The sequence below is a fragment of the Clavelina lepadiformis genome, chromosome 9, assembly GCF_947623445.1.
Source record: "Clavelina lepadiformis chromosome 9, kaClaLepa1.1, whole genome shotgun sequence".
NCBI lineage: Eukaryota > Metazoa > Chordata > Ascidiacea > Aplousobranchia > Clavelinidae > Clavelina > Clavelina lepadiformis.
This window is the reverse complement of record NC_135248.1, coordinates 4631299-4659052: the sequence shown is the minus strand read 5'-3', so window position 1 is coordinate 4659052 and position 27754 is coordinate 4631299. Positions and strand designations below refer to the sequence as shown.

The 27754-nt window shown below is 36.6% G+C and overlaps 1 protein-coding gene across 4 annotated transcripts; it reads left to right on the top strand.

Moving 5' to 3' along the window:
* The first annotated feature begins 202 nt into the window (after window positions 1-202).
* On the top strand, window positions 203-27048 carry LOC143470601 (zinc finger SWIM domain-containing protein 8-like). Of its 4 annotated transcripts, none has more exons than XM_076968844.1 (39): window positions 203-350; window positions 3327-3397; window positions 3814-3901; window positions 4060-4215; window positions 4861-5014; window positions 5297-5441; window positions 6073-6195; window positions 6722-6911; window positions 7185-7383; window positions 7719-7842; window positions 8242-8379; window positions 9277-9398; window positions 9597-9819; window positions 9987-10158; window positions 10298-10438; window positions 10506-10586; window positions 10695-10809; window positions 10903-11020; window positions 11454-11630; window positions 12375-12561; window positions 12712-12815; window positions 12997-13113; window positions 13554-13733; window positions 13965-14043; window positions 18973-19134; window positions 19405-19588; window positions 19864-20020; window positions 20273-20410; window positions 20637-20781; window positions 21053-21276; window positions 21439-21555; window positions 21708-21801; window positions 21957-22066; window positions 22205-22348; window positions 22443-22604; window positions 22739-22880; window positions 22978-23096; window positions 24957-25148; window positions 25700-27048. In XM_076968844.1, exons 3-39 carry the CDS (start codon window positions 3874-3876, stop codon window positions 25778-25780), a joined length of 5244 nt encoding a protein of 1747 aa, XP_076824959.1. In that variant the 5' UTR covers window positions 203-350; window positions 3327-3397; window positions 3814-3873; the 3' UTR covers window positions 25781-27048. The 4 variants fall into 4 exon arrangements, with proteins under 4 accessions (XP_076824959.1, XP_076824958.1, XP_076824955.1 ...); XM_076968843.1 differs by having other exon boundaries at window positions 20634-20781; window positions 21960-22066; XM_076968840.1 differs by having other exon boundaries at window positions 20634-20781.
* The last annotated feature ends 706 nt before the right edge of the window (window positions 27049-27754 follow it).

Here is a 27754-nt window from a genome sequence, read left to right as displayed (position 1 = left end):
TTAAATTTTCATATTTCTACCTGTCTTTTGGTATTTACCATCAATATGTTTAATACGCTTATACTTATTTTGTTTTTAAATCATGAATAGATATAAATATGCATCAAAATCACATTTACCTTTATATTTTCACAACTGACAGATGAGCAACAAAAGGTTGGCTCCGTGACGTCAGCAACCTACCACAAAAGTAACCACTCACAATGACAGACTTGGTTTATCAGTACACAGCTGAGAGAAAGGAAGACAAAGGGTGCACTCGGTGGAAACATTAATGGTCGGTGATACGGAGAACACGGTTAGAATTTGATGGTACCTTGCTTTCATTCTCTGAAGGAAACGTTGTCAAGGTATCCTGATTTACTACTAGGAGTACTTCATTGCAATCAACTCTTTGCAGCCTTACCCGACGATATTTTGCTTATGCTTACAAGATACAAACTCAGTGGTTGCTTTGTCATTTTCTTTAACTAGCGTAGGCCTGATTTTTAATTCTTTTCCAGCAAGCCAGACCATGGTGATATATATGTTTAGACTAAATTGTGGTTTAGCCACACTGAAATACCAGATTACGCCAGCTATATCTTTAAGTTTGCTGCTAATGCCAGCTCATGTCTTTAGGCTGTTAGGCTATAGGCTAAATTCAAAACAGATATCATCTGACTAAACGAGTAGGGTCATGGTATAGGGTAAAATAGGTCTATGCTAAAATGCAAGAAAGGAAACTTAAGAGGGGTCTCCTTTACTTTCACACTGCTATATCAGGATGAAATAGGCTAATTAAAGAATTACTCTGTCATAATTTCTTTTCTGAATTAGCTCTTAACTCCTTACCATTCAGGCAATGTACGGTTGCAAAAGTACAAGTAACCCAGACTGCAGAGTATGGTAGTTTTTGCCAAGATCTTTGGTGTGCAAAAGCAAAATTCAAGTGTGCAAGGAAACAGTCGGTGCACTGCAACCCATTGCCTAAGCACGTCCATCGTTTGTGGTGGCAAGATCTGGCTTTTTATAATAGAAAACAAAGAAAAGGATAAGTCCATTTTTTTAGTGAGAATGCTCCAAAAAATGTCAGATGTGCTACTGCTGTACTCTGCAGTGTAGCAAGAGACCGTTTAAAAGCAAAACACATAATTAACTAGTTTAGTTAAAGTAATGGTGTCTCTTTTAGGCTCTGATATTTAGATAAGTATTATATTTTTTTAGTAACATTAACTGCTTTTGCCTTTTTTGCCAGTAGTTTTGAAAGAACTTCTCTTATCCTTTGTGCTTCGGAGTATACTTAATTTGCTCAGCTAACAAAAGGTTCACTTAAAAGAATGATTTTGTTAAAACTAAGAGTGAACACTGCTCTGAATGTTCGATATCAAACATTTAACAGAAAGATATTTCATATTTAAGACAAATAATTCAAGTGAACACAAATGTTGGTTGTTTTAAAGTATATATGCTTTGTGTTAATGATTGCTTCACATTAACATTTATCTCTAGTAATTTTCTACTTCAGGTTCATTATGACATATTTGTCGATTGCCACAAATTGTTGCATGTTTAATGATTGATACAGTATCATTTGACATGTAATGATGAAGATTGGGCTTTTTAGGCCTGCTTTATGCCTTTAGGGTGGTTTTTATCAACCAGCTAACTTTTACACTGGTAGCCCCTCTATCTTTCATATTGAGTTCAGGGAAACTGGAGCCTTTATAAGTTACAATAGCATATGAATCACCATTTTTCATCAATCTTGTTATGCATTTTCTATCACTCTTTAGTTTCTCACTGGTAACTACCATCACTTGTAGATTCATAGACATAGCCATTTGGTTATGATTTTTCCTTGCAACCAAAATTCAACCTAACATAAGTAAACTGATCAATTAAGCTTGGTTGCCAGATGAAACAATCATGTCAGTTAAACTGCACAATGGCCTATTTGAACCCATTATTACTTATTTCAACAAAACACAAGTACTGAAAGGTTTAACATACTTAGCTATGTCATGTAAAAGTTTAACAAAGAAAGACTTAATTCACATTAATTCATAAAACTTGAGCTATGCCTAATCAAGCATATTTATGCCAAAACACCTTTTACTGAAGGCCACTTATCATATAGACTTCAGAAATATATTACTGAAAAGTATGGCAGTTTTTAATCAGAAAATTTGTCGACAGAGGCTCAGTTTTCAAGTGACAATATGCACTGAAGCTTTCATTTTTTACTTATTAATAATTATATATAGAATATTGTTTAAACAACCAAAATCTGATTTGTTTCTTACGAATCGGTGTGCAGATTGATCGGAAATAGGTGCACGAATCTGATTCTCATCTATCTATTATAATGGAGAACTGCAAAGTTTTTGTCAATTCATTGTCGTTAAATTTCAATGGCCAAACTACGTGCTTTTGGTTGGTGTGGAATACCCAGATGCCAGACCTCACAAAGTGTTTGGCTAGCAGAGTGTTGTGTATTCTTTTTGGGTCTTATGCAAAGGTGCACAACCAAATCAAAGCAGTAGTAACATCACAACTGGGTATCAAGGTCTTGTATAAATCACCTGGTCTTGTGTGCATTTTTACCGTAGATCCTTTTTTATAAGAGTTACGTTAATGACATTTAGCAAATTTGCTGGTAGTAGCCTCCTGATTCAAATAAGATACATTTATAATCATGATTTGCCTACTTAAATATGTTTGTGTGTGTGGATGGTGTCTTTTTGCTCGTAATGTGTGGAAATGGCTGTAACCTGTGTATGTAATTAAATTGACAAAACCAAGCCCATAATGAGCTTTCCAGTCTGGTTAAAAACAGGATGTAGGTTAACACTTGAATGCTCTAAAATCCATAAAGAAAATCTACTGTCCTGACTTAGTGTGTTAATAGGCCTCTGGGTCACATCCTGACCTCGAAGAAACAGGGAATGCATTAGAATTGACTTATGTACAAGGTCCTGCGATTTCACAAAAGACCAGGTTGTGTTATCTCACTGAATTTCTGTCTTAAACTCACCATGTTAAGTTGGGACAAATGTAATGTTGCATTAATTAAACTAGCGTTAGGTAAAACATTTTCACTCCATCATATGATTGGCAGTGTAATCTTACCTTGGAAGTTTTATTTGGTTTTGAATCTTTTTTAACCTACAAGTACAAGACAGGTGGTGACCTATGATGGTTATGATGTCAGAAAACAAGAGACTGTTTTATATTTGGCTATTGATGTTTCAATTTTGAAATATTTTATCTTGCAAATATCAATTTTGTTAGTGCTATATAAATATATATGTATGTATATTGTTTTTAACAGAATCATAATTTAGGTAATTTTGTCGATGCCTGTTTATGTGAGTGCTTGACATTCTGAACTCGTGAATAATTCCAATGAGAAAAGGTAAATTCAAAAGTTTTTTTTCATTGCTTTCTGTTGATTTTAGTATGTATTAAATTCTTATTTTGGTTAATGGGTTGTTCGCTAGTTGCTAATTAAACAGATTGGAAAATGGGAAATATATTTAAGCTGCGATCTTCAGTATATACCTGAGCAAAGCAAGTCTACAGATTTTTAGTCTTTTTCAAAATTTCAAAACGTTTCAGTATCGATAATCAAAATTTTTAAGTGTCGCATAATTTACTAAAATTAACATCCCATAGTAACCGTGTCATTTTTTTGGTCCTGCGTGAAAATGTTCATATACAGTACAGCCGACAGCTTCATTGTTTTCATTTTAGAAAGCATTTTAGTTGGTTTTCTACCTCACATGGTAAAGATGCGTTTGGTATTATTATTCTGTATATCGGTATATGTAGGAATATACATGTGAGATACCAAAATAAGAAAGCTCAAGACGCTCAAGAGTTATAGAGGAGATGGAGAATTGGGAGGCGGGTGGTGAAGGTGAGCTTAATTTTCAGCTTTATCACTTGTAGAATATTACATATACATATAATACAGTATACAATCAGGAGACAAATCGTCTCCAACATTTAAATAGAGATATTTTTTTTATGTAATTTTTTTTGAACTTTGCGTTAGTTTGCTTTCAACTGTCATAGTTGCTGCTGAAGAGGGATTTTCTTTTGAAGACAGTGATCGCTTTGACGAAGATTCTATATGCTCACTAGCAAGCGACCCGGAGAGTTTGTGTACAAACTGGCGAGGATGGAAAAGACAAACCAGTTCCATTGGTTATGCAAATGGCAAACATGATGGTATATAGGCTTAAATTCTATACTTCAAGTGACTGTCCCATAATTTTTAGAAATGCATTTATCTACAAACTTTAACAAGTTCATTTTTATTTGATTTTTACTGCTAACTTGCAATGCTTACTGTTCTGCTGTTTGGTTATAAAACACTAATAAAGTAGCAAGAAGTAATGTCACATATTGGCTTGTTTTACCAGGTGTTACCTGTAGTAGTTATTTTTTCAAATGATACACATTCTTGATTTTGTAAATGCTTAACAAAGGCAGTTAACACATTTTATCGTAATGGGTTGAATTGACTGATCACAGAAATATATATTCAAAACGAGTAGCTTACATCTGCAATGCAGTAGACTTTATAATAACATTATACCAACACTTTAATTGTATTAATAATATTATGAATCTTTCATCGCATGACCGCAGTGATTGTTTACTGTACATATGCGAGGAAATACATTATTTCCGTCTTAAACACCTTATATCATGCTTTACTGCATCCTGTTATGACATGCAGTTTAAGTCATACATTCACAAGGAGTCCCTTCTTTTGTGCTTTCCTGTTATCATTTTTTATGTTGTTGAAAGTATTCAGTTGGATTGCTGTTTTTAATACCATATATGCATACAACGTTCTACAATTTTTAGGTCAACATGTTTCATCGCTTATGGAATTGTGTTCACAAGCGGTTGCCCTCCATATTCCGTTTGAACAAGTGGAAAATATGTATCCTCCTGTCCCTGAAAATGTTCAACTTCGGATCGCATACTGGAGTTTTCCTGATAATGAAGAAGACATCAGGTGATTGGACGTCAAGCTTTTCTGTCTCTTTTTTTCCTGGAACTTGCCTCCTAGAAACACTCCCTACCTGGGAGTTTATAGCACAATTTTTTTGTGTTAAATGTCAGGCATTAATCCGCATTTCTTATAAAACGTTTTAGTTTTCTTATAAACGATCATGACTCCTTTATGGTGTGCATATTGCATTGCAAAATACTGCAATAACCTGATATCCTCTAAGTTTAATGTGTTAAAAGGTTATTTATAATATTTATCCCGCTCTTAATTTTGGGTGTTTGTTAGGCTTTATTCCTGCCTTGCCAATGGCTGCTCAGATGAATTTGCACGAGGCGAATACCTGTTGAAGGCAAAGTGTGTTTCCAATGTTTTGCAAATTGGTTTTCATCTATGTGGTAACGTCAACCCTCCTTCATCGACCATCAATAAGGTATTGGTTGCATTTGTATAAATTTCCCTATTAAATTACATGCCATTATATATGTGCTTACCATTTCCTGATGTACGAGATTGTGGATCAGAGTATATCATCAAGCGCCCATGGTTATTTCCGACCACCATCTAAAACAATAGGACAGACAGAGTTCTTAGATTCTTATGAAGGGTATAATCAAGCCATTTTGTTGATATAAAGACATGTCCCGAAATAAAGGGTCTAGTTCACTTTTAAACGTCAATATGAAGGCCTGAATGAAAAGGAGTTATAAAACACGTGGGGGAATAGCTCCCCACGCTCGATTGCGATATTAGTGAATTATACTCGAAAGTTTTTCATTGCTGTTTTACCAAGAGCTCATAGTAAATGCATTCGTAAACCTTAAAGTAATGTTATATGAAATGTCAGTGATATAAAATAAAGTTAGTTTTTTTCTTGAAATATTGATCGTTGTATAAATTTGAAATTTTTATATGGGTTATTATTAAAGCAACTGAAAGCTATGTATTAGAGAGCATATGATGGGATATTTAATGTTTGATATATTATTAAATTGGATAGTGAGATAGCCCTTTTAAAGTGATTTAAATATTTTATAACCAAGTCTCCTTGCTGTACTTCTCAGAATGCTTGCTCAGTTGCGGTGACTTTTGATCGTTGCCGAATAACATCATGCAGCTGTAACTGTGACTCAAATGCAAAGTGGTGCTCTCACGTTGTTGCATTGTGCCTTATCAGAATACAACAGGTAAGCAGATTTCATGAAAATCATTATAAGGTTGGCATTAGTTTTTTGTTAGAAATGTAATTCATTAGGAACTCATGTTATTGGTGTATCAAAGTACAATTCAAAATGCAAACCGAAATTTTTGTTCAATGTTTAACTGCTTTTCAGTTAAGCATAACTGTTCTTTCATTGCTAGTTAATGTTTAACAAAAAAAAACTTCCCCTATCTGTATTGTGTACAATTCATCGTAGTATGCCAATATGCCTAGGTAGGAATTTGTATGCGTGTCACACTGTAACACTACACCACCACCACCACCACCACCACATTTATCGGAAATTTTATGTAATAGTGGTAGTGATACATGCCAAAATGTCATTTTGGCCAAGTATAAACTTGTTTATATATATATATATATTATATATGCTTGATTTTTACGAAGTTGTCGGTTGAACCCTGAAATGCTGTGACATATTGTTTGGCAGAAGTTTTCATTTTATGTGTCTTTTATTTGAGCAATTTCTAATTTTTTTATTATCTTTTAAGCCCATGTCAGTTTGTCTGCGAGCGCCTGTCTCAGAATCGCTGTCACGGTTGAGGAGAGATCAGCTACAAAAGTTTGCTCAGTACCTCATTAGCGAGTTGCCACGAGAAATTTTACCCACGGCGCAGAGATTGTTGGATGAACTTTTATCATCGCAGTCGACCAAGATAAACACTCTTAGTGGTGCACCAGGTATATATGCATCTGATGCAAGAAATCTTCCTTAATTATACAGGCATTTGCCAGCAATCCTTTATTAAATGTAAACAATAAGGGTGGAATTGATTTCCAGCCGCATACAATTCAAACTGTTAGTAGATTGTGGCTGTGGTTACACAATCTAATTATCGCTGTTTCATGTCTCAGTTATTGGCAAGATACTGGAAGCTAAATTAATCAGTCTAGGCCACAAGACCAGTCATACCTGCAGCCAAACAAACCAAATTCTGATTTGTAAACACACAGATCCAACAGCTGGCCCCAGCTTGTCCGATAGGAGTTTATGGTTCCTTGATGAAAATGCATTGAAGGACAACATTAAGAAGATGCTAGGGAAATTTTGTGGCCCTAATCCAATTGTCTACAGTGACGTCAACTCATTATATTTATCATCAACTGAACCACCTGCAGCTGCAGAGTATTCTAGCCTTCTAAGGCCTTTGAGGTTGAGTTTACGCTGTTTTTTAATACTTTCTGCTATCTTAATTCCCATACTGGCATAATCTGAATCACTTAATGATAATCTTAAGTCTGTGCTTTTACAGCTGGTTTATTAGGTTTGATTCAGTGCTATTGATCAAATTTACCGAAGCTGTTAAAAATCCTAAAATGTCAAGAATTATTGTTAAATAAATTAATATTTATTTTATGCGATGCAGACACCTATGTAAGATTATTCTGGTGTGGGCATGTGTGCTTGCACCTTCTTGACATTTCTATAGCTTGACCAGCTGTCAACCCATCTATCTTTTTAATAACCCTAATTTTGTTTTTTTGCAGGGGGAGAGAACCCGAAGGAATATGGAATCTTCTAAGCATCGTGCGAGAAATGTTGAAAAGGAGAGACTCAAATGGCGTTCCTTTGCTTGACATTGTCACCGAGCAATGCTTGGCATATGAACAAGTGGGTTTGGTCCTTATTTTATAAAACCTGAAGTTTGTTTTATTTGAGCTTTGTACTTAAGACAATATGTAACTGAGTAGTAAGACTAAAATCAAATATTTGTGAAATTATCTTGTTGATTAACTCACTTTGTCCAAGTCGTTATGATCTTTGTTTGTATTTGTGTTCCATATTTTAACCACGTTAAAAGCTGTATTGCATCACTTGGTAAGAATGCCGTTTTCTGCTATTTTTCTTGTTGAAGTTATCGTATAATCTGTTGATATTTCCAAAGGTTCATTAAAGATATGAAAATAGATTTATACAAACTAGGCCTACTATTTGGGAAATGTAATCATAATATTGTGGTAAACGTTTTGGGCTACAAAATGTACGATAATATTATATATGTACTTGTAGGTTGCTGTTTGGTGGTATAATGTTCGAACATCATCGTCATACCTGCAAAGTGGAAGCAGTGGTTACAGCTCTCATCGACCATCGAACAATAACAGTGGTGAGATTGCTCAACATGCAGCTGCCAGCATGTGCGATGAGGTATATTGCTTGCAGAGTTTTTTTGGCAGATGTCTGCTGTACAACATACTCACTGTACATAAATATAGGAAAAAGAACTGAAGTGTCTTATTTTTAGTTCCATGGTATTATTGCTCCTTGCGTAGGAGGTGATTTTAATTATGTAAATTATGTGCTTTAAATATCTAGTTACTGGTTCATTTACAGCATTTGTTTATCTTTTGTATGTCAAACGGGTAAGTCTGGAGCCTTTAATTTTAAATTCATGGTCATGGTGATACTGTATGCCATGGTAAATTTCAACAATAAATTTTATTTATTTGGGATTTTTCAACTCATAAAAATCTATTGACAAAAAATTGAATGGTTAAGTAAAACTGTTTTATTACATTTTTCAACTGCTGTGCTGATTACATTCACACTAAATTAAAGCAACCAAGAATTGTTTGGTGTTCTTGTAAGTCACATCTTGATAAAAATAATTCCACCTTGGTTTTTTATATGAAACACTTGTTATCGATTTGTAGTGATACTTTATCGTTATTATTTTTAGTGATACAAAATATTGCTCTACCAATAGGGAAGAAAATTAACAGGCCTTAAGCTAGTTGTGACTGTTACTATAATTACAGCCTGCTAAGGTCTCCCATGAACCTTTAGATGCTTGTGGATATTACTTTGTAATGTTGTTTAGCACACCGTGGTACCTAGCAGCGAATCCCCACAAGTAAATCACATTTTATATTTGATAATGAGATAATGAGTCATCACAACTACTTTTGACAGATGACTCATCAATGATTTTACTCCTTTCTTTGTCATTCGTTCTGCTTCAGCAAGGCTCCCTGTGTTTTTAGTGGTTGATTGATGAGACCCAGCTTGAACTGTTCATCACCAATTTGTTCTTTTTTCTTCCAGATGGTAGCTTTATGGAGATTGGTGATCTTAGATCCATCACACAGTGTTGCAGCCAGAATGCATTTGAAATCCAAACTGCTTTTCTTTCACGATAAAACGCTGGAAATCATCAAACGTGGAAAGTACATCAAAAGTTTCTTTAATATTTGTGCATTCTGGAAGTGCATAAGCTGCTCTTATAGCGCTGTATACAAATAAACAAAATGTGAAAGTACCTGGCTTTTAAACTTATCGCTAATGAATGCTAACAGCTAATTTAGTGCCAAATATTACCATCTGTTTACGTAAGCCTTTCACATTTGACCAATTTTTGTTTTTAGATACAAAGAAAACCAACTTGCCTTGTTCCCTGGGTTTAAGCCCGCCATTGATGCCTGCAGCTTTGACTGGTGGTCCACTGAAATTAATATCTGCAGTCATATTGTCAGAAAGACTAAACAGACAAAGACAACTGGAAGCAGATTGTCCTTGCCTGCAAATATCAAACAAGATTCAAACATCAATTCAAATAAGAGTTTTACCGATTCTCCTGATAATTTACATGTACGTGTAACCTGTCATTGTAATAGCCAGAACACCATCAGGCGTTGCTTTGTCATTTAAAAATATTGGTGTGGTGGAATAGTTTCAAAATAACCAAATAATTAACTCTGTAAAATTCACATGGACAGAAAGCAAATTTTAGTTTTCTTGGTTTTGTTCACTATTAGGACATTTTGGGCAAAAATTTCCTCTCCACACCTGAAAGACCATCCCGCAGCAAAAACAAGAAAAACAAAAAATCGAACTCTTACTGCGTGTCACTCGCTAAGAAACAAGCGGATACCGGAAGTGCAAGTGATGATTCCTGTATAGAAAGAGACATTGAGAACTTGAATTTAGGTTTGTTTTGGGCTAACTTTATTTTAGCGTCGTCATATTTTTCAATAATAATAATTTTAACATTAATTCTAAACAAACACTTCTATCCAATTCTTCAAAAAAGTTCATTCACCACTTTCTGAATAACATTTAACATAAGGAGACTCATGTTGGGAAGTGTCAGAATCTCCGCTCGACTCCTCTGATGGTGGCTCGTCTCCATGCTCTCCAGTGCAGTTCATGACTTCATCCGATGATAATGACTCGAACCAATTCCAGGATGGCGTCACTTCCCCTTTAGGTACACTAAAAGTGCCAGATGGTTGGGGTGATTTTTCAGCATAGAATTATCTGAGCTTTTCTTGTAGAATCTAAAGGAGAAGCTCAGTCCAATGACTCATCCACTTTCAAATCAAATGTCGCAGAGCAAGCTAAAATACCTTGTCCAGGTGAAAACTTTGCTCACTTCTTTTAATGTTTTTACAGGTTATTAATTACCTGTCTAATTGTCGACATTGTCCATTATTCATTAGCAAACACTCTCATTGTGTTGTTAGATTCATTGAATCTCAGCGCATTGAACAACTCATCTCCAAGAAAAGTGAAATCGAATGATGACAAAGACTCTGAATTGACGCAGTATCGAATAGAGTTGGACTCATTGTTCACTAGGTACAGATAATTAAGCATCTTATATAACAAACAGGCATGTTGATCGTGCCGCCTGTTATGACGCAAATCATGAATTAAAATCATTTTTTCAAGGGCGGAGTCCCTTTACACTCACGGCCAAGCACGAGAGGCGTGTGATCTTGCCGTGAAGTTGGCAGAGGAAATTTTAAGTCGACCTGAACAACTTATCGATGAGCCTTTATCCCTTCAGGTTAGTTGCAGCACAGACGCCTGATATGATTTTTAGTGATCGATGCTGATCTGTGCAATCTCACACATTTTTTATTCGTTTTTCATTCATTTTTCTCTTTTCAATCAAATAATGATGATAATGATATTTTTATGGTTAGCCTTATTGGATATTAAACACACTAATGCCTGGGTATGCTGAGTCTGAATCCCATTTGCTTACAAAATTTTCTGCTCGTGTAAATTTAATTCTTTAACACTAATCTTTGTTAAGTCTACAGCTGTAGAATTGTGTGTGTTCTTGTGCAGTAAATTCAATCAATGACTTTCCTGGTTTTGAAAATTATTCAAACAAGTTTTAGAGAATTGTCCAGGAAGCATTTGAGTATATCCCAATTATATGTAAGTTAAAATACATGTTGTAACTGCTTGAACAACTCACCGTCTCATCACAGGGTAATCGAAAAGCTTGGCTACGTCTAAGTACCTCATACGCATGCAAGTCGCTGGAACGGGCCTTGTTTTTGTGCACTGTGTTATCAGAGCACCAGCGTCATCATACACTTGCCTTCCGTGTAGGACTCCAGGGTCTGGAACTAAAGCGTTTACCAGCTAGTAGCAAGACGCTTGAGGTTAGAATTATATATGGATTGATAAATTGGTATCGAGAATCTTTAGAATCAAAAGATTTGTTATAAGATTTTCGATTCCTTGAAACAACTTTTCTTTATAAATGTATGAGTTTGTAATCCAACTCAGTCTGTTGGTGTTTTAATCACAAACTACTAAAGATTTACCACACTGCCCATTATGTTAACAACCTTTCTGGGAGTAGTTGGTGTGAAAAAATGCACCCATTTTATCTATGAACGAAGTGATATATTTTTAAAAGTCAAGAATCTGAATAGGCACCAGCATTGTGTCGGATTAGCAATTTTTTATTGGTATTTTTGTCAGAGCCCTTAAAATATTTCCAATCTCATTGTAATTGGAAAAATTTCTTTTGACATTTTAGAGAAGTTAATATGTTTATTATGAACATGTATATATATATATATATTATCAATTTGTAAGAATACAACAATACGTTTCAGTCAAGCAAAACTGTCCTTACTACATTGCCACCATGTTGTTCTGCGGTTGGTTTCATTTAAGTTGTATTACCATTTACCAGTAAAGATTTTTAATGTGTGACAGAGTATGTACAGGAGACAATCGAGTAAATTATAAGACATCGCTCTAAAAATCGCTAAAATCTTAGTCTTAAACTTTTACTCATAGATCGGGTCATAAATAGCTTTTCCATGTACGTACTTGTGCTCTAATTACTGATGATTTTTGATTGATAAAATATTTATAAATAAAATAATTGTCAGGTCAAGCTTTTCTACCAACAAAATGAGCTGGCAAACTTAATGAAGCGTCTACCACTCGGATCAAGGGAAGTTGTTAAGCTGCGTGAGAAGGCTCATGCTCTTGCCTCATTGGATACAAGCTGCGAATTTCATCACATCTTACCGCTTATGTTGGCGACGTTTACTTTCGATGCTTTCTGTCATACAGGTAGATACTCCAAACCAGTACTGTATCAGCAAATAATCAAAAGTTCAAGACAGTCAAGAACTGAATTTTTTAATGTTTTTCGTTCATTTCTAATCCAGCTCTGCTTAAGTGTTCAACTCTATGTCAAATTTAAAGGTCTCAATTCTTTAGGGTCCTCATCCGGACGTAGCAGTGCCAGTTCATCGCGCAGGGATGTATCATCAGCAGATCAAGACGTTGGGTTTAGAGCAGCTGTTAATGCTTTGAGTTATAAGGTGAGCTATTGTTTAGATCTTTCTTTTCAGGGAAATATGGAAATGGTTTGCAATTGAAAAAACTGTTGTATTTTTGACTTAGTAGAAAGGTTTTATAAACTTTCCTTAAGTAACAGCATCATTCAACTTTTTAAATAGTTGGTTTTTTGTTTAATTTTTATTTGTTTTTCGTTTTATGTAGGTGCATGTGTCAGAAGCAGAACATCCTTTGCTATGTGAAGGTATGAGAAAGCAGAAAGGAGAACTTGCGATGCAAATGCTTTTGCTCTATAAAGACCAGCAGCATAAACTAAGGATGGTGGGTATTATTGGAAATGATTAACTGGTCTTTTTAAATATATAGCAGGTGTCAATTTTTGAAGTGTTTATCCTTTTAAAAGTTTATAATCTCAAACCAAAGACTTAACTCTATTATGTATTTGCACAGAAAATCTACGAATTAGACATTCTATTTAATTATCATCAAATTATAGTCATAAGTAAAATATGTTTACTAACGTTCACCATCTAACCCAGTTTCTTTAAGGCCTTTGGTTACAAATGTAGGATTTTACTTCTAGTTCACCGGCACATTTTTCTTAAAAGCGGTCATAGCTTAGTATAAAAACTATATGCACATCATGTGGCTAGTTTTGATTCGTAGGTTATTTTTTTAAGTTGTTTTACAATCAATTTCAGTTTATAAAAAGATTTGGTTGAGAAGTGCTGGTCTAACCTTTACTCATTTCCCTTAACTAGATCCTGGATAGTCTCCTGGATAAGTCACTTTCATCCAACCTCAGAGCATCATCCGCCTTTCCATCCTCCTCCAGCTCTTCAACCCGTCGACCAACGTCTGTTGCCATAGCGCCAGGCTCAAGTAAAGGGCTGCAGTCGCCATCCAGTGACCAACATAGCACCAGCGCTATGCCACCAACGGTGCGCCATTTAAAAATTTATAGTAATATTGTGTAATAATGTCTTATTATCATGTATAATAATCCCTTTTCATGATATTTAATCATGAAATGAAATTATCAGATTCACCCTTAACTATAGGGAAATCTTGAATTTTGCTATAGTATTGCATTTAATCATGAAATTCTTATCATCGGAGTAACTGTTCCCCCAATTAAATTTTAAACCCTATTTTTCTATTTTGGTTATCAGGGACATCAGCTAGGCCCAAGCTTGTCCATTGACGAAAGCACCGACGATGACGATTTGAGAAATGACAGATCACAAAACAGTGAGTTTTACTTTATGGGTGAAAGCTTTTTCACTAACATTAATGTGCCGTGTTCATCTTGTGTGCTGTTTCACTGTCCTCTGTATTTAACAACACATTCTTATCACTATTGTGCAATTAATCTAGTGCAAAGCTAGAACTAATAACATTCAATTCGGTTTTATGGCATATTATTTTATGATTTTAAATTGGCGATGTTATTAAGATATGTAAGTTCAATGGAAAACTTAAGTTTATGCTTTGGAAAAGATTGTTTTTCGGCATGAGGGTTAAGTGCTTGATATACTTATGCTTTGTTTATGAGATGATAAGTTGACAACTGTAGGAATAATTGCATTTTTACTGAAAGGCGTCAAAAATTTCAACCGATATTGTTTCTGTCCAGATTTTTACTATTTGTCATCATTTTACCCATCTCCAATTTCTCCAAACTTTGAAAAATTTCTTTTAAAATTTGGTTTGGTAAGCTGACAAAACCCATTTTTTGTGCATGGTGAAGTAACGACTTTTTCAGAAATTGCACGAAAACATTTGAAGCTATGATTGTTTTCGCTTTTACTAAATCCGGTATGCTTTGGTGCTTTGTTTTAAAATTTTGGTTTTGGGCAACCTCTTCAACATATCATTTGGGTGAAAACTGAATTTGATAGTATGATAAGAAGACTTGGTTCAAAATATTGAGGGTACTTGGAGACTTAGAAAAACATGAATGAATTTTTTACATAGTGTCGGTTTGCGCAAAATAGATTCTGGTGACTGAAACATGTTGGCAAAAATAATTTGAAATTGATCATGCCAGCAGTGGGAAAACAACTGTAGTTTTTTGAACTTATATAAATTACAGCCACTTGCTTTTGTACATACAATGAAACTATGTCCTACCATGTCGATTTTAATTATTAATGCCGCTAATCATGACAAAGTTGGTGGCGATGATATCGTCACAATGTGAAATTAAACTACAGCATTAGTGGTAGTCTGGCCAAACCATTTGGTTGAAAAATGACTCGGCTGGTGGGAAGTTGTTTATTTTCAGGATAGAAATGTTACAGGGGCAGCACATTGACCAGTGAAGCAGTTATGTGTTTTGCAATAACTGCTTAGCCACTGAATACTATTGAAAACTTCCTTTGGTGAGAGTTATTGAAATTTCTTATTTGATTTAAGACCAACTTGTATTTTTAAACTAGCCTATCAGTTTAATGCATTGGCAGTTTTAAAATAATTTTCATCAACGTTTTTGTAAATACATTAGGATTGATGTACTAAATGGATCTTTTAAAAATAATGTGATTTCATATTTTTCAAAAGACACATTCCATGGAACTTTACAATCAAATTTCAGCTACTTTCGTCACTGAATAATTTCCTCACACTGCAAGCTTTTGCTTTAAAAGTTTGTTAAAAAATGGCAATTTATTCTTTCTCAACATCCCATTTTAGCGAGAACTGAATCTGGCCATGTTTTAAGGAGATTTTGAAAAATATTTATTAACTTGGAAAGCTTTAAAAAAGATGAACGCCATCTTTTGCCTGATACAATGTTGCACAACTTTTTGTTGTGCACTGACTTTTTTGAAATATGGTAAACTTAACGCATATGACCAAAGCAAAAGTTTTGGAACTGATCCAAGTTATCACAATACTGGAAAGCTCCTGCTTTTGTCAGAAATCTATTTATGTGTAACTCATCTTTAAAAAAAATATTCAAAGGCACCATGGCACATGATTGGTATAATTAATAGACAGGAACTCTGCATGGCCATAAATTCTTGAGGTTTCATACTTTGTTTTGTTTATCAATAAAATATTACATATGATCAAATTTATTCTTCGCAAATAAGGCAGTAATGTGTGGTTATGTCTTGTGCTACATACTCTTAACTTGTTATTAACAAGTTATTACATAAATTATAACAAAATCAATAGTCGCTTGGCGTAGATTGGCGAAGACCTTGTGGTCATCAAGTCTGCTCAAGACTGTCAGATAGTTCAGACTAAGGCCTTTCAGCGCTGCAGTATTTCTTGTATATGCATATTACATATACATTTGGACGTATAGTTGGCAAAGTGATTTTGAACATCTTATAAGTGCATGTACAGTGTCAAGATTGATCATGTGACCACATAAATGAGAATTATTTTGTAGTTTTCATAAATTGTTCTACCATGGGAAGTCTTTTAATTCGGAGTTCGGATCTTATCATCAAGGTGTTCAAATGTTCAAATATACTCATACTGCTCGGAATAGCGTCTAGTACATAGGTTTGGCAAAGGAGGTATGGTGGATTAAGATCATTCGTATTGAGGTTGGCCTACCAACTGCTAGTTTATAATTAATTTGTTACTAACTCCCCGCTGCTTAACAATCATTTGTATTCTTTCACTTTACAGAGGTGGTCATCAATCTCACTTTACAATCCGTGCTAGTCTTATTTATTTTCATTTGCAGGCGCTGTTTTGCAGACTTTGTTTTGCTGCATCTACTCATGCACCGTCTTGATTGCGTTGGTTTTTCACTCACTAAGCTCGCCTCTTCATCGCAGCTAAATATTTCTGCATGCATTGCATTTCTGCGTCCCCAATATAAGGATTGGTTGCGACTTTTAGTCGAAGAGGTTTTTGGTTTTTAACAAACATATAAAGCTGTATGGTGACCTCTTGTTATTAATAGTTGTCATATCTCATTAAATTGCGGCGTGTTATACATAATAATTTTTGTAAGTTTTGCATTTGGTTCTACGGCTTTCCTTTTAGCTGATTTTAAGCCATAGCTATTGTAACGGAAATAGGTAAGAGAATCAGGATAATCACAGTTGTAGAAATTAATATTTTGCCAATGTTTTTATTTCCTTGTGCTACCTCCTTGTATTTGTACAGTTTATAACATGGAGAAGTTTTTGGTGATTACAACTCAGACTTCGCCAGTTTAAAAGCTACCTTTCAGTATGAAAATATCTGCTTAAGTACAACTTCAAACTGCTTCACTGCTATAGTAATAAACTCATCAACGTTGATGAAACGAGTCGGATGCCTTTTGACCCTGGAGTTCACATTATCTCAACTGAATTTTGCATGCGTCTTACTTTGCACCAACCATGGGTAACATCAAACACTGGAGTGGGATCCCAAATGCCCTTGAATGGTGATTGGCTCCATTGCAGAAAACCTCCAACAGTTATTAAGAAAGACCAAACGACTCGGTTCGAAAGCCTTTTCTTTTAGGACACAATACTCAATGGATGAGCCAAGATACGTGTAACTTCCCATCACTTTCCTAAAAACCGAGTAATTAAGTGGAACAACCATTGATTATATCTGTGCTGCCGGCCCAATGTCCAGTAGAATCACAAGTGCTGAAACGAAGCTCTATCTGCGGTCGTGACATGCTATAATGCTTGTGCTCATGAAAGTAACTGAGTTTTACAGCACTGTCGTGTACATGTAACACAACTCTTGTAGCTATTTGATTTGCAAGAACTGATTCACCTACTGACTTATCATCTGTATGCCCTCCAAAGGTGTATCAAGTTGGCAGGGTGCATGGTCTGGGAAACATTATACTAGATACATTTTGCCATGGAAGACCATTACAACAAAAGGAAACTCATAAGAAGGAGATACTGGTGACATGGTCTACATGCAAGACCGAGAGGGTCCTGCGAATACCTGCCGGAAATCTCACCACATAAAGAATAAAGACTTTTCAGATAGTAAAGAAGGGACCAACAGTGTATTTGAATCATTAAGGAAAAGGCCACTTTGTTCATTACAATTAGAAATGTCCTAACAGAATCATGCAATCACTGGTAGAATTAACAGGTTTTTGTAAAACAAAAAGTTCTACAAAGAACATCAGTTCAAATCAAGATGCCTCGATAGTTGGGTCAGTAACAGTTGGAGCATGTTGTCAGACAACACTGCCACAATATCAATGATGATTTGTTGACATAATATGTTAACGCTCTTGGTGATAATTTTATTGACTTTCTTTATGCATGTCTTGATACTTTGTGTTCTTTTGCACAGTTTTGTTTTTCTAATCTTGGCATTTTGGCACTTGTGTAATTCTTATTTTCACTTTTACAGCATTACTCATGCATAATATGGATTGCTTTGCTTTTTTTACTTAAATGCTCTTCCTAAAGGCCTCCACTCCGCAACTTTTAACTCTGCATGCTTCGCATTTCTGCGTCTTTGATATAAGGTTTGCTGCTGCAACTCTCGAAAGAGGTTTAGGTTTCTGAGGCAGATATAGGTACTCCATTTTGTCATACAGTAACCCCCTCCTTGTTGACATTATTAGGGATGTGCTAAGAGGAAAATTATTCGGGTTTGTGCAAACACAAATATCTTGGAAGTCGACATGAATGAATGCCAAATCTATTCGTTTCAGCAAAAAAATCAACTTTTTCCAAAAATTTCTCCAATTTGGCTTCTAATATTGTATTGTGCAAACTACTCAATTTGCTTTGTTTCAAAAATAAAACTAAGTCGCGGGTGAGAGCTGCATTCGTTTGGCAAAACTCAACTAAGCCGGCAATCAGTTGCACTAAAGGCCATAAATTCATTGTTAATGCTGCATTTGTTGGAGTCATGATTGTTGGTATTTGTGTTTGTCCAAATCTTTCATGCAAACGATATTTGGTGACTTTTTTCAAGTTTGAGTACGTATCGGCCCATTCCCATATTGTCCATTGTTAAACCTTGGTGTCTTATACTTACTGTTTTTATAACTCATATTAATATCGTGTTCGTGTTTGAAAGTTTTATGTCTATAATTATTATTGTTTTGAGTTTAGTCGACTATTTTTTTTAATTATAGTATGGTTAAATACAGCGTTTAAGTTTGGTATTCAGCGTTACGGCTTGCCATTACGATGATTTTATACTTTAGTTTTGTTGAAACAATTTGTGCTATTCTCTTAGGTGATGCAGATAACTCTCTCCCTGGTCCCCGCGGAGATGTGAAATCTTCCACTAGTTGTGATGACGATTATCCATCTTCAGCAACAGTATGCAGTCCGCCTCGTCGTGACTCCAAAGTCTCGTGGCGATCGCCAACAGTACGACCCAAACGAAAACAGCACTGTACGTATATGAACAATATTTGTTCAAGTTCCCAGTTTCTTGGTGTTTGGATATTGAGATTTTTAACATAACTTTAAAAGTATATTGTTAAAATAATTCTCTAAAACTCAGCTTTCTACAACCTGTTATGGGTGATGCTACCTTTAAATCTTTTTAACGCTTATGAAAAATTAAGCAATGTGACATTCGTTCATTGAACTCGCAAAGTCAGGGGAGACATTAAAATTTAATTTTTTTTGTTTTTGATTTTATGGCTGAATATTTTCACAGGTCTGACCAATGTGAATAGTTCAGCTTCAGAGGAAGCCATGCTTAGCGATACCTCCCCACAGCTGAGAAGACGAAACCTTGCACCGAGCACAGTTAGCAACACTTTTGCAGCATCCGGTTCAGTCTCCCAGTTGGGATCTGGTTGGGGTGGACAGAGGTACCCTTCAAGCCCCAGCAGTGACAGGTTTGTGAACAAGGTTTCTGAGCGGCTAAAATGCAAAAATTGTAACATTAATGGTAATGTTTGCAATTAAAAGTGATACATACAACACATGTGAGTACTAAACTTTTCTTGTATAATGTTTAAAAATATCCAAACACGGCAACACCTGATTAGAATGTCATAAAAAGTTTTCAAAATCCAGACCCTTCACAAACTTAACAAAAAGACTTTTCTCCTAAACTAGGCTATTCCATTTCTTTCACACAGTGTTCTCACCGTAGTAATAAATCTTGTAGTGGCAGCAGTAGCAGCAATGACTCAATTGGTCCTAGTTCTGGTGACAACAAACGTAGTTTCGAAAATAGTCGATCATCTCAGCCGACTCGTTCCCCTCCAAGACCCAACCTTGTTCCTCAAGCGCTTTCTAATAAATCCAGTTTTCCATATCGCAAGGTAAGTTACTGTCATGTCTTGTTTTTTAATAGGCTTTATGTGTTGGCAACTGTTATCATGGTTTAGCAAATTAAATTAAAATTATTAAAAGATCAAGCAGGTATGTAAAAAATTAAAAGACTTTAGAAGGATGGGGAAAATTTTTAATGCTGTAGTTACAAGTGCTATCCTCGTAATATGTTTTTTGCTCACCCCAACTAGAACAAGTTTATTAAAATACTTTGATCCAGTAATTCATGTTACTTACAACAGAATCGTGGAAGAAACTCGATCGCCGTGCCTGACATGCCAAACCAGCCATCGGAAGCGGCAGCCCATTTCTTCTTTGAGCTTGCCAAGAACGTTCTCGTGAAAGCTGGCGGCAACAGCAGCACTTCCCTCTTTATGCAGGTTCTTTGTGTTTGAAATAATAATGCAAATATATGATACCAATCATGAAATAATACTTTTGTTACTGACGTTAGTATATCATAATTGACAACTTAATTAGTATTTTGTGTCTACCCTCAGCAGCTTTGTTTGTGTTGCTAATGTGCTGAACGCAAGCGTAATCCTTCCGCATATACAGGAGAATAAAAGAAATTTGCTCTAATTTGGCTATCGTATTTTTTAGCAGCCACAAGGGAACAGCCAGCATGGAGTTCACAGAAATTTGGTTCTTGCCGCGTTTGAGATTGGCCTTTATGCTCTTGGACTGCACAACTGTGTGTCACCTAACTGGATGAGCCGAACCTATTCATCGCACGTCTCCTGGATTACCGGTAGATAGATTTAAAACCAAGACGCATAGACGCTGTGGTTACAGCTGTCTTGTCATTGACAGATATGGAATAAAAACAATTAGTGACGCTTCCGTGCTCTCAGCAACGTTGGATATTTGTTATTAACTATTGTTTCTACAATAACACAGTAGAATCATCGTAGTATGAACTAACAGTATCTGCAAGGCTGTAAATAAAGTAATAAATGGTGCACAATGCTAAATTTTGAAATGAAAAATACTTCTGATCAAAAACCATCTTCCACACCAAGGACAAGCGATGGAGATAGGAAGCGCAGCGTTGCACATCCTGGTCGATTCATGGGAGGGACATCTCACTCCTCCTGAAACAGCGTCTCTTGCTGATCGCGCATCACGAGGACGTGACAGTACGACCGTGAGAAGAGCGGCAGAGCTTGCGTTGAGTGTCCTTCCTCACGCACACGCTCTCAATCAGAATGAAATACAGAGGGCGCTGTTACAGTGCCGAGAGCAGGTAGAGAGAGCTTTGTTTCCGTCGCAAGAAACGTAGAAAATCTTTAAACAGTTTTTTTGTAAACGATTTTAATGCAGTCTCGTTAGTAATAGTTGAAATTGTAATCATGTTTAATTTGTGTGCGGTGTCAGCTATAAGCCTGTCACTTCATTTTACTCGCAGGGAGCGCCAATGTTAGAGAAAGCGTGTCATGCGGTGGAACAGGCTGGCAGGGGCGGTAATGTCTTCCCAGAAGTTCTTTTTGACGTCGCCAGGCAATGGGAATGGATACATCAGCGGGTAAAACGTCTTCATAAATCATCAGCGGTGATTGCAAAGTTAATTGCGAATACAAATCAGATTGCTAAGCTCTGTTGCCAGTACTCACGAGTAACGTTCCGTGAGTTTCATCGACAAAAGACTCCCGTATGCTCAATTGTTCATTCATGCAGGTGAACGAGGCTAGTGAAAACGATGCGCAACGGCCAGCAGCACAAGTCCAAGCTCAAACAGTAAATGTTCCTGCAACGTCTCCAGCCCCAGCAGGTAGTAGAATAAACATCACATTAAAATGATATCGCAATTATTGTTATCAGTTTGAGGAATGACTTTTTGCAAAATGTAAAATGTTAACCCTGTTATTTGACATGGATTATGTTTAAGTTATCCTGTGTTGCCATGAGTTTTCAATTTTATGTTAGCAGCCGTAGTAAATACTTCTCAACCAACCGTGGCGCATGCTGTGCAGACTCCGTCCATTCCAGTTTCAGTGAACGGTGTGGTACTACCTGGTGGTATGTTTGCTATCCAAGTAAGTTTTAAACATAGCTGACGCAAATGGTTATCCGTTGGTTTGTATTATAATTATAGTTTTTTACGCTCAATATTACCCAAATCCTCCGTCATTATTGATGTCGTTTGTTACAAACTTATTCAATGCATTTTGCAGGATCCTCGTTTCTCCATGCACCGGCCAATAATTCAAGGTTATGCCCCGGCGATGATTGACCCGCAGTTAGGTGCGGTTAACCCAGCCATTCCTGGGTTGCATCAGTACGCAGCGGTCCACTTGCACCCCGCTCCTATCAACTTGGTACGCTGACACAGATTGTGCGAAGAAAAGAGCATCTGCGCTTTTACTATTATTTCAAACCTTACCTTACTATTTCTAACAACTTACTGTGCAGGTCCCTATGGCGCCTTCCAACTTGCATGCCTTGCAGTACCATGCTACGCAAGGTGCTTTTCTACCCGACCCACATTCCTCGGCCTTACATCATCAGCAAAACGCAGCAGCTATTCCTGCTATACCAGCCATCAACATACAAGCCGCTCCTATATCAACGCAGGTATGAGGCATAGAAGGGCACGTTTTTGATCAGTTTGGTACGAGATTGAATAAAGAAATAGTTAAACTATTAACGCGACGAATCGTTTGCTTGCAGCAACTTAGAAATTCAACCCAGTTTTTTTGTTGATTCAGTTGCAAAGCGCGTTCCGAGTCGGCATGCTTGCCCTTGAACTTCTAACGAAAAGAACAGAGGACAGACCGAGCAGTAAATACGTCCGCAACCCACCCTATTCTAACGACATGAAGTGGTTACTTAAGTTCTCAATCAAGTTAGGTGAGCCGCATGCAGCTACACTCAGAGCAAATAAAGATCACATATTTGTGATTAGTAGGGTAATAAATTACACTTTACTAATTTACTCATCACGCAGGTATGCAGTACGTGCAGCAGTTCTGTCGAGCAGCGGTCGGAGGTGTTTCATCGCCATTCATTTTACAGGACATCGCTATTGAAACCGCAAAATACATGTCAGAGAAGAACAGCCAGGCTGTGAGTATGAAGTACCAACTTCGCGTACGACCCAGCACATTCTGTTTCATGTTGCATTGGCTACGGTCAGGTTTTTTGTCCAAGCTTTTCATTCAACGCTCCGCAGTTTTTATCGATAGATTAACTCGAACGCCGTATTGGGCATATTGGTGTGCAGAAGGTCTATGAAAATACTGATTGAGCGTCGTTGTTGGAACACTCGAACAACCACCTGTCATAAGTAATAAAACCGGACTAGTATTTACGTTCAATGCCGTTGTATTCGGACGCTTATTCCCACTGAAATATCTTTTTAGCTATTTGTGTCGGTTTTTGCGTAAATCGTTGCAATATTTTTTGCTAGTGCTTGAAAAGCAGTGGCTCAAAACTAAAAGGTCATGAGCTATTTTTGGGTCGATCATAGGTTTCGTGAAATGCGGTCACCCGCCATTGGCAATAATAAAATAGCTCAAACCGCAACTGGCGGAAAATAAAACACAACGTTGTCACAACTATAAATAAATTTTGATTTTGGGTTTGAATTGCGTAATAATGGGTCGTGTCGTACAACTGGCCGTTTATTCCGATACTCGATTACATAACCACAATATTCGCTTTGTTTTGGCAGCACATTTGACTAATTTTCACAAAACATATAATAGACATAACTATCTATAGACGCCGAAAATACAATAAAGTTAATCGGAGTGGTTAACGAACCAACGCTCCAGACATAGAAGTCATTGTCACAAAAAAGACTAAAAAAACATTAGTAGACCCACAACATACGGTTCATTTATCACGACAAGAATAAGCTATATGACATAACAAAATGTGTAGTTATAGTTTCAAAATTATAGGATTTCAGCTAGAAGCCTTTTTCCTTTTAGTTGGCTTTAAAGATGGTGAACATGTTTGAATGGTTATGTCGGTTTGGTTAATCCTGAAAAATTACATGCATGACTTAAATATTCCAATAGAACCAATTGTTTGGTTTGTGGTAGAGATTGTCGCTAAGATTCTTAAATGTTAAAAATTTAGGTCGCTTCAAAAACAGGCCAGACACTAACTTTGAAAAGTAATTCCAATCAGGTATGCTTGTAACTTACGTTTCAGGGAAATGTAAGAAATTTTCTGAAAGTTGTGATCAGTTGAACATCAAGTTTCTTACAAATCATTTTTTCTCTCATACTGCCGCGCTTGTCTCTCGCCGTAGTTGTTCGCGGACACATTGCAATAGTTGCAGCATCGACTGAAACGTATGAATAATTTTTTTCCATCGTTTTGGCTCTAGGTACTGCGTACCATTCGTAACTCCCAAAACTTTCAATGTGACTTTCCAAAAATACCAAGGTTTGAACATTCCTGTTGTGACGTCGCTTTTCCCACGCCCCAAATAGTTGCCTTGGAAGTGATCAGTTGTACGTTGCTGGCTTTTAATGGAACTTATTGCTCTGCCGTCTGGTAATCTGGCCATAACCCCTGTCAACTCGTCTCACATCTGCAGCTAAGGCCGTATTTTATCAACCGACATGGATCGTAGCCTAACCTCTGACGTTAATTATAACTATGGTGGTGCAGCTTCTTATATTCTCACACCACAGTACTTTCCATGTTGGCAGATAGCGATAGTGGTTTGGAACAATTTCTTGAATACTTTTTTGAATACATATACTCCCATTAAGCATGTTCTAAATGGCGAGGATAGTTCGCCGAAGGTGTTCGGTGAATTCAACCCACGGATGTTACTTGGGTCGTCCTGGGTTGGTACGTCCGTGAGTTGAATTCGCAAAGATCACATCTATACCTGTTACTAAACGGAACATTTTAAGATGTTGAAAAGGAATGAAACTCTCGACAAAAGTTGATTTTATTTCAAAGATTTGCACCAACCTCCGAGCTCCCTTCCTCCACCCGGTGGTAAGCAAGTGTCTGCAGATGTACGCGCACTTTATTCACAATCGTCTCTACCATGTCCACCACGCAAGCGATTACGATGAATTCGTCAATCTGGTGCATATGGCTCGCAACGCATTCTGCATGACTCCTGGCGGAATGCTACAATTTAATGACGTAAGAATTTATACCGTGGGAAACTTTTGTCTCCTGCACTTAGGCACGTCCCGGTGAGAAGGACAAACGAATGTTTTTCCGGAGATAGCTGCTACTTAAGCTATTTTATTGTGTCCCAACATAGTGAAATTCGGTGACTTAGAATCTGAAAACGCTCGCTGCTCAAACAGTTTACTATATTTTGGTCACAGCTCCCAGTACATTTAAACCTTGTGTGATGCAGAAATTGCGTCTTTTATTAATACGAACTAGGGTTTTCACCCTGACCACCTGGCCTCAATTGAGTCTCGGAATCTTGACTTTTAAGTCTGACAATATGATAACCAGCTTGCTTGAATAATGCTAACATTCATGTACATCGGCTTATTAGCGAATATGCCCTACACGTTACTAGACTAGAAGTTTTTTTGTACAACTAACTATATCGACTTTAAAAATAACTTAAGTAAATAAAATAAATTTAAATTTCATCAACTTTTTAAAAAGCGTTCTGAAAATTGTTTGGAGTGAAAATCTAAAAATATGGCTTCTAACACTGCTGTAACTCACAGGTACTCCAGAGTATTCGTCGTGCCAAAAGTTGTTCGAACGATCTTTGGCAGAAGATTAATGCCGGGCTCAGCGGCGTGTAAATAGTAGTTAGTTTATTTAAGAAAAAAATTTTTTCACCGATCTATGCGACTTTCTTTCGTATTGCTTGTTGTATGTATTCCACTCTATTTTTTCTATCGTTTACTTTTTTACCGTCAAGGGTAGGGCGAGCGATACGGTGATATTGCATACTACGTGCTAGCTACGAAATATTCCAAAGTTCACAGACGTTATTAATAGTATAAGTGAAATAGGTAATGCTATAACTGTATGGCTTAGCCTTATCAAGTTTTGCCTTAATCGTTATGTACGCTAACGGCTTCCTCGAAGGCGATATCGTATCCTTTAGTGAAGGTAGCGGTGGCGCATTTACTTTGTGAAGCCCATGATGTACAGTTGCCTTGTAGTTAGCTGGCATTTTAACTTGAAATGCTTTTTCGCTCAGGTCTCTAGTGATTTACATTTCTCAACTTATAACATTGCAAAGAGTTTCGCTCCGGTAGGGAAACCTGCGTTGTTGATTTATATTTCGGTTTACAAGTCAAACTTGTCGTTTTCTGTTTTATTTTTCCGCGTTTTCCGTATCACCAACTGGTGTTATAGTTTAACCAATGAATTGAACTTTGCCGCTTCATGGCGTACGCTCGAACCCTGTGATTTCGTCATCAAATTTCGAGCTCCCCGCTTACAGCTTAACCCAGTTAGTGAAGACTCTTATGAAAATGCTTAGGCAATTTTTCTAGGTTATGATTCCTGCAAAGATATTTGTATGTTGTGCTCCGTTATTTGCTGTTTGTCGTCGCTTTTGTAATATCTGTTAGGCCTTTAAAAAAAAAGCTTGATTTTTGAACACTCAAGCATTTATACATCAATGCCATACCAGAACAGTATCTTGAAGACTTAGAATCATAGGCACGCTGAAAAATTCATAAATGCACAGTGCTAGCACGAAATTGATATACAAACTGTCGCTGCTGTACAATTCTTTCCACACATTTCCCATCGGTATCTATGTACAGTTCATCATTATTTGTGTCGTTTTGTGCGCTTGTTATGTCGCTGTTATTATCGCTTTGGCTGGCAAAGGCTCGAGTAGTCTTGATCCCTGATTTTAAAATCCTACCTCCGGCTTCTATAGACTAGCAAAGGGGCACTGTGCCTGGTATGACACTTGGTTTTTCTTTTAAAGTAATTTGTGTTTTAACCTTATTTTTACAGTAAAAAAAACATTTAACTCGACCTTATACAAATGCGGCGTTTCGTTTGTCCAATGAGAATTAATTGAAATAAAATTTGGTCTACTGAAAAAGTTTTGCAGTTTGTTGTTTTTATTTCAGTGTAAATGCAACACTGCCCGTGCGTAAATGGAACGGTGCTAAACACTGTTATTATTGATATTATTAAACAGGAGCTTGTTCGTGGCCGATTAGGATTGACAGTCTTTTTTGTGTTGAGAACTAGCCCCCTACAACCCTATCATTGGTTTATTCATTCATTTTAGAACACAGAATTCAGCATTTTTCGCTTTGACAACCTCAGTTTCGGACGCAACTCGAAGCCGTTTTCTGTAAAAATGACGCGAGCTTCTGGGAAAAACCTTAGGAAGTCCAGCGCAAAATTACCTAGTGCTTAATCGACTGCTCTCGTTTGGGTAAGTTGTTCGAAAATTTTTGTCGGTGACGTAATTATCATGGCGGGAAACGTGATATGTCGAAGAAATTTCAGGCTCTGGCAAAGGCGATAGTTAGAATCACGTTTAAAGGTCGGGTGTTATTTTCGCTTGATTACCGGCTTAGACGACCTCCAGCGCGCTTTATTGAACACTTTCAATGGAAAGATCGCTAGAATTTGCCAAGAGTGACGATCGCAATGTTTTATTGCATACATTGCCTTTACTTCATGCCAAGCTTTTGTGCTTTTATTTTTGCAATGAAACAATTGGCAGATCGTGGAACACCTGCGTTCAGCTGACGTAGTTATTTACCAACCGCGGCTGTAGACAGATAAATACCGAA